General features: G+C 36.0%; 3 protein-coding genes across 7 annotated transcripts in view; 1 reads left to right on the top strand and 2 right to left on the bottom strand.

Moving 5' to 3' along the window:
- The window catches only part of LOC129578380 (uncharacterized), a 1,005-nt gene extending 716 nt beyond the window's left edge, over nt 1-289 (top strand). Inside the window, exon 2 of the mRNA XM_055466857.1 lies at nt 191-289. Coding sequence (XP_055322832.1) covers nt 191-289 — 99 coding nt within the window. The remainder of the gene's footprint in view (nt 1-190) is intronic.
- A 13-nt stretch (nt 290-302) lies between these two features.
- Nucleotides 303-2,364, bottom strand: LOC129573949 (cleavage stimulation factor subunit 1). The gene is made up of 4 exons (XM_055455163.1): nt 2,168-2,364; nt 1,537-2,104; nt 1,105-1,416; nt 303-1,023 (listed from the first exon to the last, which is right to left on the bottom strand). Exons 1-4 carry the CDS (start codon nt 2,233-2,235, stop codon nt 682-684), a joined length of 1,290 nt encoding a protein of 429 aa, XP_055311138.1. The 5' UTR covers nt 2,236-2,364; the 3' UTR covers nt 303-681.
- A 161-nt stretch (nt 2,365-2,525) lies between these two features.
- Nucleotides 2,526-14,694, bottom strand: LOC129573919 (axin). Of its 5 annotated transcripts, none has more exons than XM_055455097.1 (9): nt 12,205-12,670; nt 11,341-12,067; nt 6,623-7,327; nt 6,044-6,538; nt 5,697-5,816; nt 5,001-5,452; nt 4,756-4,924; nt 4,359-4,646; nt 2,526-4,250 (listed from the first exon to the last, which is right to left on the bottom strand). In XM_055455097.1, the coding sequence occupies exons 3-9, from the start codon at nt 7,006-7,008 to the stop codon at nt 4,124-4,126; spliced, it is 2,037 nt and encodes a 678-aa protein (XP_055311072.1). In that variant the 5' UTR covers nt 7,009-7,327; nt 11,341-12,067; nt 12,205-12,670; the 3' UTR covers nt 2,526-4,123. The 5 variants fall into 5 exon arrangements, with proteins under 5 accessions (XP_055311072.1, XP_055311091.1, XP_055311082.1 ...); XM_055455116.1 differs by having other exon boundaries at nt 11,341-11,661; nt 12,309-12,626; XM_055455107.1 differs by lacking the exons at nt 11,341-12,067; nt 12,205-12,670 and adding an exon at nt 14,193-14,694.
- Nucleotides 14,695-14,732: the final 38 nt, after the last annotated feature.

The raw sequence follows: 14,732 nt of genomic DNA, 5'->3' as shown, positions 1-14,732 counted from the left end.
ACAATTCGCCACCCCAGTTGCACCAACACAATTCGCCACCCCAGTTGTTGCTGCTCCACTCGTTGCCCCAGCCCAATTCGGTGCTATTCAACAAGAGGGATCATACTACATTCAATTGCCAAGCGGATCCATTCAACGAGTGAATTACTTGACTCAACCAAGTGTTGTTGATAACTCTCTCCTTGCACAGCTTCAATTCCGTCCAGTTGCCGAACTTCAAGCAACCGTCACTCAACCTGAACTCTACGTGAACACCGTCGTTCAATCACAAGTCAGCGCTGATGAATAGAGATATGAATAGATGTAATTGTATTGTAATTGTCATGTAATGCACAGATCACAGCTAGCTTTTTGCACAGCCAAATGCCGAACATTGAATTTTCAGGCAATAATATTTTCCGTTGCAATCATATTTCGAATTATAATTGCACAATGTAAATAATGAAAACCAAATAAAGTGACTAGACTTTCGTTGACTACCTCTGTGAATCCAATCCCAATTCCAAATCCCCATTTCCTATATTTTTAAAACCAAAACAATGCACCTTTGAACGTTTTTATCAATTTTAACGGAGAAAAATAAAAATAAAATGAAACGAGACGAGTTTTTTTTTGGTCTGAATATTAATATATTTGTCCACAATAAACGGAAATGTTTGATAAAAGCAATGAAATATGAATTTATGTTTGAACGTTGGTGCGTCGATACCAGAAACGAGCGCGGAAATCATCTGAACAAGTCAGAAATGCTGGTTGTGTTGGTGAATGAACAATGTATCGTACAGGGCCATTATGGCCAAGTGACATTAAATGCAAACGTGAAGCGTTTCGTGAATTCCACGAGCATAACGATGTGGTGGCTTCGTCGGGGAAGAGTACATAATCTTCGGTGTGATTGAAAATTGCCTGAGTGTTATGCTCTTGTTTACCGGTTGTCCCAGCGCCAGTGTATGCAATCAGACAACGGCTCGTGCTCAACTCCCATAATTTTACCAGCGAATCCTTTCCCGATGACAAAAGATACTGCAGAACAAACAATTATGATAAATTATGTGATTGCATTGAAATATTAGCTCAAAAATCATGTTTATAAACAGAACCAACCTTGGCATTGCGTGTAAAGGCCACCGAACAGACTTCAGCACCGTCATGAGCCTTGTCAAATGTATTGATACAACGTCCGCTGATTGCATCCCATATTTTAATGGTGCCGTCCAAACTGCCGGTGGCATAAATCTTGGCATTCGACGCATATTTCACACATGTAACACTCGAGTTGTGTTGTTGTGATGGAATTGCGCTTACAAAACATTGAGCAGTGTTGACGTCATAGACACGCACTACATTGTGATCGGTGCCGACGGCTACGTAATCACCCGTCGGATGAAATGTTAAACAGCGAACCGCTTGGCAATCCTGAAAACACAATGTTTCTCTTCAATCGTTTTCAAGTATTAAATTTTAATATTGCTGTGTTCAATTTGTTTTTTTTTTGTTTTGGATTTTTGTTTATCTTTTTCCCTTTTAATCACTCACCGTCAATACTTTGTGTGCCTTTTTCACGGACGCCTTTGAGATATCAAACAATTTAACGGTGCAATCCCTTGAGCCAGACGCCAAAATTGGTTCTTTTGGATGGAATTCAAGGAATGAAACCTCATCGGTGTGATCGTAGAGTGTACGAATGACGGGATGACCTTGTTGTTCACCGCGACCGGTTTCAGTTTCTTCGGGTGCTGATTTTGCAAGCATACGCTCAACGTCCAAGATTTTAATACTAGCATCCACACTGCCCGTAGCCACCAATTGTCCATCGTGACTGAATGCACCGGCACGACATGCCTGTTTATGGGATGTAACATAGGCAGTCTCATATGAGGCGGGCTCGGGAGCAATTGCAGTGCCTTCGGTTTCGAATTCCAAATCAATGCCACAAAACACGTTGTCTTTGTAAATGTTGATATTCTCTTTTGATTGATCTTGAATGGCAAGACCTTGGACGACTGCGTGCAGTAATTTATCACTTGGTGGGCATGGTGGATCGGCTCGAACTAGCGTTCCCAATTCAACCGCAATATTATGATGACCATCGTAGAACAATTGACTGAAGCATATAAAATATATTCGACAAAATCTCCCAGTTTGAAAGCACATCAAACACACTTACCTGATAATCAACCGATATAAAAGTTCACGATTTTTTAAAATATTCTTTTTATCTACAGAATCTGGCATTTTATTCACTTGGTTTGCGATGTAAAAATGTATTTGTGATTACTCTTTGCTGTAAAAATGTATTTCTGACCGGTCTGTTTGTGTATCGTTTTTGATGGGTTATGTCAAAGTAAATGAATTGTTTTGAGTGAGTTTTTCAGTGGCGGCACTGTCAAACATATTCCAGTGGAATGAATTTGACATTTCCACACGTATAAAAATAAAATATGCAATGGAATAGCGTCCTCGTTCACTTACCGCTCAAATTGTATTTTTTCCATCAATGCCATGGTTCTTAAATGAAAACACCATTTTTGTCGCTTACCTTTTTTGATTTTATTGCTTTATATGAAAATTATTATTTATTCTATTGAAGTTTAAAAAAAATCATACAAAATGGTTCATATTAGTTTAAGTAGCACTGTCACTGTTAGATTTGGACCGTTTAAATTATTTCATTTTCTTCGTGGATGATTCTTTTTAATATTATCATTATGTTTAAATGTAAATAAGTGGCTTTTCGTATTCGATTCTCCGAAGAAGAAAAAAAAATCATACACTCTTTCTCTCTATGTATATACGTATATTCGAAATGTATTTTCGAAGCATGTTTCTCTAAATTACATACTAAAAACTATTTTGATTTTCGTTTGTTCGATATTGTTTCTTCTAAGACTTAATTTTACGAAAAAAAAGACCGTGTACCGGTTATTTGTGGCATATGTATAGCAAATTAAAATAATTTGTTTTGTTTTGTAAATATGGGGTCGGTGAAGGCTGTGAATGCGATTGATGTGGATTAAATGGAAGTTTCATTTATAGATAGATATGTGGCAATTTATACAGAGAAAAAAAACAATGAACCAAATGCAATTGGTAGATAAATATTCTGTATGGAAGAAATAAAAAATCTCCTTTGTTTGTGAGAAATAATCAAGTCTGTGTCATTTTGAAAAATTCGAATTGAATAAATCCGTGTGTTGATTTTCATTTGCTTTCGGCCTGCCGATTCAACGCAAACAGAATCGTCGTGGCAATAATAAAAATTTACTCTTTCTGAATCGGTTGGAATTTTGAATGAATGAATTTTCACGCCAATCCATCCACATCGAGACGACAACACCATTTCCTTCTCTTACTTGCAACTCGAGTTTTACGGTAGGTAATTTTTGTTTTAACTGCGAAACTTCTTTTAAAAGAATATAGTGGCTCGTTCTCTATATGAAATATCAGAATACTTTCTCTCTTATTCTACGCGCTATAACTGAACATTCGACTACAAATAAAGATGCATGGCTACGGCTTTCGAATATTGCCAATTGTGTGCAATCGATACTAATATTTTTTTGATGGCAATCAAGCGAGGAAAACGAACCCAACAATGTATTCTTGATGTCAAACGGTATTTGTTGCCGAATTAAGAGAGCATCAAAAAACGGGAAATTGGGAAAAAAAATTTGAGGAAAAAAAATCATGATCAAATTCTGGCCTTGGTCAATATAAAATGTTAGGATAAACACACCAGTATACAGATACTGGCTAGGCATTTATCATGTTGGAAGCAAATTGGGACAATTACTATGACTTATAATAATTTACCGAAGCGACGTAACAAAATTATCTATCATCAGGTGGATAGGCAATCCGTTTTCGTTCAATCGTTTCCGTGCAAGAAAACGTTCAGAGACTTCGTGTGATTCGATTCTTATGTGCCTACGATTTACTTAGTATTTAATTTTCTAAAAAAAAATGGGGGGAAGGGGAACAGTCGTTCGTTTGCTTGGACATTGTTTCAGTTTTACCATGTTATTTATGCAAATAAATTAGTTTTTTTTTTATCATGCAATGAAAAACGTCGGATGCCGTTGAAACTATCTAAATGTGCTGAACTTAGAAACATTAATGATGATTAATTGATGGACTTGACGTAGCCACAAACTTTGCCATCATGCAATGGTAGCAGGTCCATATCGTCGGTCACTTCCTCCTGAATGATTGGACTCTCTGGGTCATCGCAAGTGGTAATAAAATAAAATCTACGGAAAAGAGTGATTCATTCGATTTAAACATCGCATTTTCAAAATGATTCAATTTTCGGTTTGATTTCAATACGAATTTGATGTATGAAGAGTAATGAAAATTACCTGTAATTTCCTTTCTTCGGTAAATGTTCCTTGTATTGCTTCAATGTTAATTGGTTGCCAATTGTCGGTATTTTTGATCGATATGGTATCTTCTCATCTTCATAATTATAAACAACGAGTGTGAAATGTTTCTCCTCTTCATGCATCCGTGGTAATGAGTTGGTTTGATGGCTAAATGATGTCGGCATAATGCAAGCTTGATAGCTTGGTGGTGGTGGCATTTTGTTTCGTGTCTTTCTCGAATCCTCTTTCGATGTTTTACGCATTGTCTCATTGGACCATTGTTCACTGCAGGTGAAATAGGTAGTGTTTTTGTTGTTTAAATTTCATTACGATTGATTTTACTTGAAGAAAAAAAAAACTGATCAGTTGAATATTTCGCAATTTCAAAACTTACATTGATCGCGTTTCCTTTGCTCTATATGGCGCAGTGGCTGCATATAAACTATCGATTCCACTATCAATATTTTGTGAAGACCACATATTGTGAACTTTAGTCTTAGAACTACCGAACAGCCCAGCATGCTCCGGAATCGATCTCGAATGTCGCATTTGTTGTTGAGTAGCTGTACGAGAAAATAATATCCATGAATAATACTGGAAATAATGATTCGATTGCTGTACGGTATGTGGTTGGCTTACCAAAATCGGGTGTGGAAGAACTCATTTCGTTGGAGCGATGATGATTTTTTTGCAGATGCCGGGGAGACTCGTTACCAGGTGTCGAATCACCAGGTGAAAAAACGCGACTGACATGATGATCTAAAATTGATTGGTCATCCTCTTCAACGAGCGGAAATTCTCTCGGTTGCGCTGATTGCAATTTATCACTCAATATACGGTGTAACCGCTCACCCTTCTTATCCAGTTCCTCTTTCAATGCCGTTAATTTTTTACACAGTTCCGCTGCGTCCAATGGATGTGATGCTTGTTCCATTTTCGATTTTGAAATGGGTGGCGGTGTCTTGGTACGTTCCTTCGATCCTTGGGCCAATGGATAAACCGCGGTTTTGTGTGACGCAATCGGTCCATTCATACACTTTCGCATATCTTCTATTGGCATCGGTCTTCGGTGGAAATATGGTTTTCCGTCTCTGTTTTTGTCACGAAAATTCAATTTAAATTGCAACAATTAATTTCATTCCTTCCTTCCTTCCATAGAGGTGTCTCACATCTCTTATAAATAAATCTTTCAACTTTTTATCTTTTTTACACCTAACGGAGATTTGTTTTACGTTCAAAATATATGTGGTGCGAATCAAAATTAAAAAGCGAAAACAAAATGTCTAGTCTAAACTAAAGAAAAATTGAAAACAAAACTTAAAACATAAAACTCACTTTGAATTTACTTCAGAGTCGGTCAAACTAGCTGAACTACAACTCTGTTGTTCAGAACCTTGTCGAGATACTGGATTAAAAGACGAATTTAACGGTACATTGTATGTGTACCCGTGCGCACTACATGCATAAAATCAACGTGTAATCGTGGTGGAAATCGTGTTCGTTTGTGTGTGTGGTCAAAAGCATAAAAAATTCAATTTGAAAAAAAAAGAAGAAGAAAAAAAACGCAAAATAGTTAACTAAAAACCAAAATAAACGAATCAAATCCAATGAAGCATGAAAAAATTCTCAAAATAAAACTACAACTTTGCGAATTAGTAAAGTTGAATTCATTCAACACCTACCCTTCCGGTCTAACTTCCAGTCTTCTATTTTGTGTAACTAACAGGAGTCCCTCTGTTAGCTTTGGCATAGGTCGATCAGTCGTTGTTTTCGTTAAAGTAGGCTCTTTGCTTAAAGTAAGTTCGGCATCTTCATGCAATGTTTGTAAATTCGAAGACGTTAACAAGGGTGACAGTTCAACGGTCATTGGGCGGCTAAAGCCCGTTGCACCGTCGGCAGAACTGCTCGCAACCGCAACATTATTCATTGCACTTGCTAAACTGGCAGCTGTGATGCGTGGTTTCGGTTCGTACTTCTTTTTCTGCTCTTCAACATAATCGATAAAAAATGCCGAGAGCAAAAATGTTCGATACGATGAGGACGCAATTGTTTCTTTCAATTGTTGTTGTAAGTCGTCGAAAATGTTTGTGTTTGGCGGAGATTTCTTTAGAACGATACCGGTGATGGTGGTGCGAAGCTCGGGTGATATTTCGATTTGACCGCGTGTTATTTCATCACTGATACAAAAATTAAGAAAAAAGTAATACAATCACAATTCAACTTGACCTTTGCAACAATAGGTAGCCGCTGGTAAACTTTACCTTATTCTACGAATCAGTTTACGAATTATCTTCTCTTCGCGTTGCAGCTTCAATCCCTCGACAGCAAAATATAATTTTAGTCTAATGTAATGGATTGAATTGAGGCCGGCCTCTTCTTCGACGAATTTTAACAGTAATTCGACGCCTTCGTTGTCGGCCAACAGACACCCAAAGCTTTCCTGCCATTTTCGAATACGTGCCGAAAATGAGCATTCCGCATCGGGCGAACGATTCGAATTTGAATTTGAACTGGATGTGCTATTTGAAGCACCTTCGGTGGTCATCTTCGTAGCTTCACTTTCTTTACCAGGCACAGGAGGTCTAGGCCCATTACCACTATCATATTCATTAAACTCGTTCGATTGCTTCTTTGTCGTCTGGCTCATTCCACTTAAAATTGGCTGGCAATTTTCCGTGTTTCGTCCTTTCGATCGATTTTGTATCAAACATTCACCGTCCAAACGCCGTCATATCTCATCTTCAACCGTTTTACCAATCCAAAATGTTTAATTCAATCGTTTTTTCCCATTAAAATTTCTTTTTATTTCTTACAATAATTTATTTGAACTTGTGGCTTCTTGCGAAATTTTCGTTTCAAAATAACAATTTTCTTAACGTATTTGTGGTAATTTTTTTGTATGATGTTTGTGATTTGTGTTTTTGATTTTCTTTGCGATTGTTTTCAAAAGGCATCAAGATGAAGGCCTGAAAATGAGGAAAAATTTATGTTAAAAATGTCTCCTTTCTAACTGGAATATTTGTTTTTCTTTCTTTCTCTTCTGACTAATTTATATTCCACAAAAAAAGTCACATTCACGATATTAGCCTGCAGACTTCAGTCTTTTGTTCTTCATTGCACAATAGCAATGGCAATGTGTATGTAAAAAGTAATTTGAGCCGAAAAATACTAAGCGGAATAAAAGAACATATAAATGCTACCCCCTATTTTTCGGCTATGTGATTGGGCGACGCTAATGCGACCGTCGACCCAATCACAGCGCTTCAATTCAACTGAAAACGTCATGCTATGCCATCCGCCTTGCTAGAACATAAGCGCGTATGTACGGTACATAGATGCTCTTAACCACGGCATTGTGTAATGCTACCAACGCCGCAAATAAGAGCAACATAATTGTGTACCATTCGCTTTTTATACTCAAAAAATCTCTATTTTTCTCTCCTTTTTCAAACTTGTTGGTAGGCTTGCGTTTATTATGTGCCATACAAAGAGACTGCTTTTTAGAGCGAAATTCAATGGTGCTCACAACAGGAAAAAAACAGTTAAATCAAATTGGGGAATAATGACTTTGTGAATTATTATTCGGATTTTGCAAATGAAGCGCTTCTCTGCATCGTTTGCGATAATTTTCGTTGGCTTCATTTGAATCAACTGGTTGAAAAGTAGGCTGACACACACTGAACAATATTTGAACTCTCTTTCATATTCATAGGTGGATTTGGGGAAAGATTCGCAGTTTAGAACCGAATATTTCTTTTTCTATCAAATTGACACCAAGAATATCGTGAGTAGATGGAAGCAAACACTTGAAATGTTCTTTGTTCCAACTTATTCCTTATTCAATTCAAACTGTTTGAGTTAGAGAAAAAGTTTCATATTTGTTGCGATTATTTCAACTAAATCGTCTACCTTTTTCAGCACTTTCAATTTTTTGAATCATTCATTTTTCAAAAACTTCACTTTCCGAGTTCAAAATCGCTGATGCCTCTGATGAGAATTCAATTGATCGTTGAAACGAATTTATTTGATTTGATTTATAAATGAGGTGCACTTCCGAATTCAATTTCTAAACCGCTTTTTTTTATTGTTAATTCGTTTATATTTCTTCTTTTCTTTTCAACCGAAATTATGAGTCCACGTCATAACGCACTCTTTGTTTGAAACATGAAAAAAAATATGGTTTTATGAAAACAATAGGCGATACGTAATCCGATCGTGCCTTTTTTATGGTTCTTTCGAATTTTGATTTTTTTTTATTATTATTCGTGCTGCGTGTCTATCAAGTTGAAATTTACGGTTTTTCAACCGTCTTCTTCTGTATTCTTTTCCGTCAAATTCTTTATTTCATCGAAGGAAAAACGTTTCACATTCGCGGAGTATATTCCAGTGAACCGATATAACTGTTTGTGATTGAATGTGTTTAGCAAGACTAAGTGATTAAAACTGCACCCAATTCGAGATTTTTTCATCTCTTCGCTTGCATCGTCTCTTGTCCAAGAATTGAAATCATTTCTGGTGGGTGCGCGGCGCGCAATACATAAAATCATATACATATATGTAGGTATATGATGTAGTGATTGTCTGAACATCCCTCAATCACATTTCGAGGGAAAATACTTGAAAATGCACGATTTTGGCGAGTTTGCTTGCTGTGCAGGCGTATGCATTGTGTTCGATTGTACATAGTTTTATGTATTAAATGGAAAATATTGGAGTTTTTTAGTGTAGCGCCCTTAGTATACACGGCGTTTGTGTAAAGTCAGCATACATGCATCCATTTTGCTTCGTCAAATTATTGAAATGTGGTTGTTGAATGAAAAAAAAAAACAATATTTCTTGGATTGATATTGAATTATTTTCTTTGGTGATTGAATCGATGGATGATTTGTATTCAACGTAGAACGTATGTTCTATTCAAATAAGTGGATATTACCGGAAGAAAAATAATCCATTCAAATTATACTTCAAATGCTATTTTGCTTAAAATTTCCTTAATAGATTCCAAGAATCAATTTTTGCTAGGTAGTTTTACCGAGGCACATGATTAATCGTGTCACATTTGTTTAGTAAAATTTTTTTTATAGCAAAACACATGTACGTTTCTTGGAGATTGCAGAGAAAAACAAAAACAAATGATCGATATAGAAATAGTTCTACGAAGTACCAACCAACCATTGGCTGTTAATTATTGGTAATTGGATATTACTACTTTGCCTCGGTCAGTCAAATGGGTACTAATTTTAACAGGGTTTCTTTTTGCGGTCAAGTAATTGACCTTTACGAAAATGTACGAAAAAAGAGAATGCAAAACGAACGAAATCGGGAATATTCTGTTTGAAAAAAACACATCAATATTTGTCTTTTGCACTAATATTCAGACGGTGTTTGGATAACCGAGCGTAAATCTTCTTTCGCTTCTTTGTTCACTGACACATTCAAGTCATGGCTGCAAGTGTTGTGCTTAGAGGAGAATTAACACTGAAGTTTTCAAGGAAATAGACGAAAAATCTCTACGGCTCTGAGTGAAAGTCAATTGAGCGTTTGAAATTCAATTGCTTCTTGTTCCAGTTTCTTAGCAATTTGTATGGGATGATGCAAAATAGCTTTTTGCCTCTTTGCCTAATTGATTTCATTAAGAAGACTATAAATTCTTAAATCGCATTCGATTTTACGTTGTAAATTCGTATGACATTCAGATCAACATTCTGCCGCAAATTGATATTTGTATCTAAAAGTTAACTTCATTACTACACTCTGTTAGCGACTCTATTAATGTCTCACAATGAAGTCAATACGTCATCAGATTCATATTATCCTCTTGAATAAAATGTACGTTTTAATGAACTCTCTCACAAAGCAACTGCGATGCAAATACTGAATCAACGCTTCAAACTCGACGACTCGCACATATTTTATTTATGTAAAAGACCGACCATTATTTACTACCGCTATTGTTCGTCTATATGGGGGGGAAGTCATAAAAAAAATTGGTGAATTGGTAAAAAAGCAGGCTGCTTAAAAGGCAGCATCACCGCTTCAATCAGAGGCGGCCATGTTTTTTTTTCATCTCCTTTATTGGATGTTTCATTCCATGATTTCGTCTTTTTTTTACAAAGCGCGACTTTTGCCCACGAATTTTGTGCATTTAAATGTGTCAGTTTGGAGTTTATTCGGCATTTTTAGTGAATAATCAGTCTCTTTGTATGTAAAGCGAAGCTGACATAAACTTCAAAAGGCCGTATTGCAAAATTTTTAGAGTGAAATGCAGATTTGAATTGAACAGATACGTCACACGTACAAGTTTAAGATAACAGTGGCATCATTAACATGATACATCCAATTATGTCGTTATAGCCGTAATTTCTGTACTTGCATAGGAAAAAAGGATCTACTTATGCATTCGCTCACACAGATGCCGACTCGAGTATTAAAGTGAAAATGTTTAATTCAATTTTTGCATTAAGAAGTCGGTCTATGTTTAAAATGAAGCAGATTTTCAATATGAAACCGTGTGAAAAAAAAAAATTGACTACTAGCTAGCCGCCTAATTGAGATTTTTGTGATTGGAATACCAAACGATTAACCTTTGACGAATCAACTTTGAAGAGTAAAATCAAGTCAACATTATCAAAGAAACACTACGAAACACACACAATTTATTCAATTTTATCATCAAATTTGGAAGATTTTCATTCAATTTCATTTCTATTGAAAAAGATTAGATTTTTATCCAAAAAATGGGATCAAATGTTTCGCGAGTGAAAAAAGAACCAAAATTCTGAACATTTTCCGCGTTTTCGCAAATTCTGAACATGCCGCAATTGCGCGTTCGCCAATTATTAAACGATTATTCAAGAAAAACAATGGGAAAATGATTAAAATGAAAAGAATCTAAATAAAAACGAAGTTTGAAATGCGAACTGTGAATTGAAGTGAATGAAAACTTTAAGATAAACATACGGAAATTGATGCTGCCAACCGTTCTTTGAGGAAAAAAGTAAATGTGCGCTTGTTCCTGTGTAATGTTTGAACATGTTGACTGTCGCGTCGTCCAATTTCAATCCTATTCATATATACAGTTAACAGTTTTATCTTGTCGCCGTTCGTCTATTTTTCTCTCTTGATTTCGGTAAACATTTTATGACTTTTAAGAAGAACATCTTGTATTACATCCATCTTGTATGTCCCTGAATCTATTTCATTTTGGTACATGGCCCACAAATATTTGTCTTGATATTTCCTGAGCGCATTTCTTGCTATGCATCGCGACACTTTGGTATTCTTGTGCTTCAACTGCAAACTATAAAACAATGTTCAAATCACATAACGAAGTGATTTGCGGCGTGGGGAGTCTGATTCCTTTTGAGATAAAATCCAAACTATTTTTCATGCACGAATGATGCAGCTATTCCGCATATTGTACACGGTATTCATTGATTTGGAAATGATTTATGGAAGGCAATAAACGGATTTATGCAGCGAATCAGAGAGATATTATCGTGTTATTGCCGAAATTCCAATTCTGTGAAACGTGTGATTTTCGGCCTGTATTTTATTCCCGTTTTTCTTTTGCACACTATTTCTCTCTGACACAGTAAAATCGATGTGTGGTTGATATAGACAAATCGCAATATGTTTCTTTTCACTTGTCTCTTGTTTCTTCTGATTTTTTTCCCTTTGAAATTGACTCTTTTTACAAACTTGAACTGAAAAAAAATCAATTGATCGTTCAAAGTCTCTACACAGAAATGAGCAACTATCATACACTTTGTTTCTTGCCGATTGAAAAGGCAAAAAAAAGAAGAAACGTAATGTGCCATAAAACTCGTGCGATATACTTTACATTTTATTACTTGCACAATCCGAAATACTGCAACGACGGAGCAAAAAGAAGAAGCACACACACATCATTGTATATAGAACTAATCAACAGATCTTTTAAATTACTTTTCACAGTGCACAAAACGCAGTCAACAAATTGTATTTCTTTATAATAAACGTGGGGAAAAACTGCAGCACTTCTACACGACAGCTTGGTTAGCAACTCGAAAAAAGAAAACATCCAAAAATGTAAACAACGATCCAACGAAAAAAAAATCCTGTCGAACCAACTATTTATTTCTAGTCTAATTGCAAACAGTAAAATTCAACTGAACGAAAATTTATCAGTGCACTGGAAAGACGACGCTAGCAGGTAGCACACCGAAAAAAATACAACAACACAGAGAGAAAGAGAAGAGAACTATAAAAACATAAAAAAAAAATCGTCTGAATAGATTGCTGTTTGTATACATTGCGATGTACGCATTAGCACAGTCAATTGTATTTTCGGCTTCGTTTGTTATTTTCTTTGTGCATTAGGTGTAGCGTGTTCGTTTTTATTGCCTTTTCGTTGCTCTATGTCCTTGCACACAGCGTTCGTGTTGTTCAGATACACTGTTTCACTCGGTGTAGTGTGTGCGGCGGCAACAACAGCCATGCTGGTGTTGGTGTTGGTGTTGTTGCTGTTGTCGTACGAAGCAAATCGTGTGTTATTGTATTTTGGAGTTGTGACCACATTTCTGTGCATAGAAATGCGGCATTTTTTGTTGTCGTCGTCGTCGTTGTCGTCAACGGCGTTTCAAGAGATGTGTTCTTCGTCGAGGTTTCAGCAGTTTGCCCAAAAATTAACATGCTGATATACACATGCAGAGCGAGTCATATGCATTTTGGAAAAAATTGAAATGTGCATGTATCGCCTTTTGTATTCTTTTGTAACAACGTATTTTAGTGCAGTTGATCCTTTGTCGGCATCTTTAGATGACCAAATGTTTCTACTTTTTTTCGCTTCTCTCTATCTCTGTTTTAATCGGTACGGCATTCGGTTTCGACAACAGAAATATGAATTTGCACAATGATTGACAGCTTCATTTCGAATCGACTTGACCGGAACAAGTTTTATGATGTTTGAAGAAGTAGTGTGTGAGAAAGAGAGAGAGAGAGAGAGAGAGATGGAGAAAAAACACAACGCAACGACGACGACGACGACGATTGAATTGTCTCTCACTGATTGTAAAGTTGTAAAATTGAACATGTAATTTTCACTCGTTTTTTTTCTGTGTTCAATCGATTATCTCACGGCGAATTGATCGGTATGTGCCAAGTCAATTGAGACAATCGACTATCGATGAGCTTAAGTAGCAATAGAAATCAATTTTGTGTTGTTGTTTTTTTCTATTCTTGCTTTTTTTTCTCTTTCTGTTGTTTAAAATGTCGCGATATGTCAATATTGAATTGAATAACAACAGGTATATCAATTTGACAGCAGGCGCTACGTGTTAAAGAAAGTGGCGATGAAAGGGGAAATCGGTCAATAATCAGCCAATCGAAGCCATGTTATCGTATGTGCCAAATGCAAATATTGAATTTAATCTTCACCTAATGCAGATTTTTATGCCAAAGAATGCGCATTTGTTTGCTATTGTAACGCGGAAATGTGTAACACTCAAGTAGTTATTGGTTGAATTTGTTGTTTCATTTAATCTCGTGATGTGAAATTCCTTTGGATAAAAATTCCTTTACACAGTAACCTTTGCAACCATCTTTCACAAATTGAATGCACCGCTCTTCGATTTACTTTGAATATTTTTTCATGAATAATTTAGAGAAAGTTTCTCTTAAAACCATTTTTGTCAACATTATATCCCCAAAAACCAATGTTTTCGCTAGGCACTCATGATTCTAGCCACCAGTACAACCAGTTTGAAGGGACTTTTTCCACAAACATTTCTCAATGAAGAGAAAATGAAATTATAAAAGAGATAAAAAAACACACTTTTCCGAAATGCTTACCCCATTCTCAAAGTCAACATTGCACATACAACATTTTACTAGAGATTTGTTGTTGACTTCTTTTGATTTTCTTTTCACTCTCTCTCTTACACTCTCGTCCACTGAATTTTCGATTGAAATGCCAAGTGCCAAGCGCTCTTTCAATACACACAGTGTTCATATACAACATAGAGACGATTTGTTTTCAACAAGAAGATCCAATCATTTCATTTTGCACATATAAATATTTTTTCAACAAACACCAAATCAACAATAATTGCTCTTAACGACAAAACTCTTCAATCGGCGATAACAAATAAAACGGACGAATTTTCACAATTGATTTTCTTTTATTTTTAAATTGAATTTTATAGAGAGTTAAAAAACAAAACGAAGAAATAAACACAAAAACTAAAAATAACATAAGAGAGAGAGAACAGTCTCACAAAGAACAAACACCACCGACGTTAAGGTTATGTTTTTTCAATTTTCATTGTGAATGCCGTGAAGTTGACGTCGCTTCGGAATTTGTTTGGTGTTTTGATTGTTCATTTCGCTCAA

Source organism: Sitodiplosis mosellana, unplaced genomic scaffold (genome assembly GCF_009176505.1).
Source record: "Sitodiplosis mosellana isolate CC-2019 unplaced genomic scaffold, AAFC_SMos_1.0 Smas_scaffold_1, whole genome shotgun sequence".
Lineage (NCBI taxonomy): Eukaryota > Metazoa > Arthropoda > Insecta > Diptera > Cecidomyiidae > Sitodiplosis > Sitodiplosis mosellana.
Note: the sequence above shows the minus strand (reverse complement) of the source record. Positions and strands in the feature narration are given on the sequence as shown.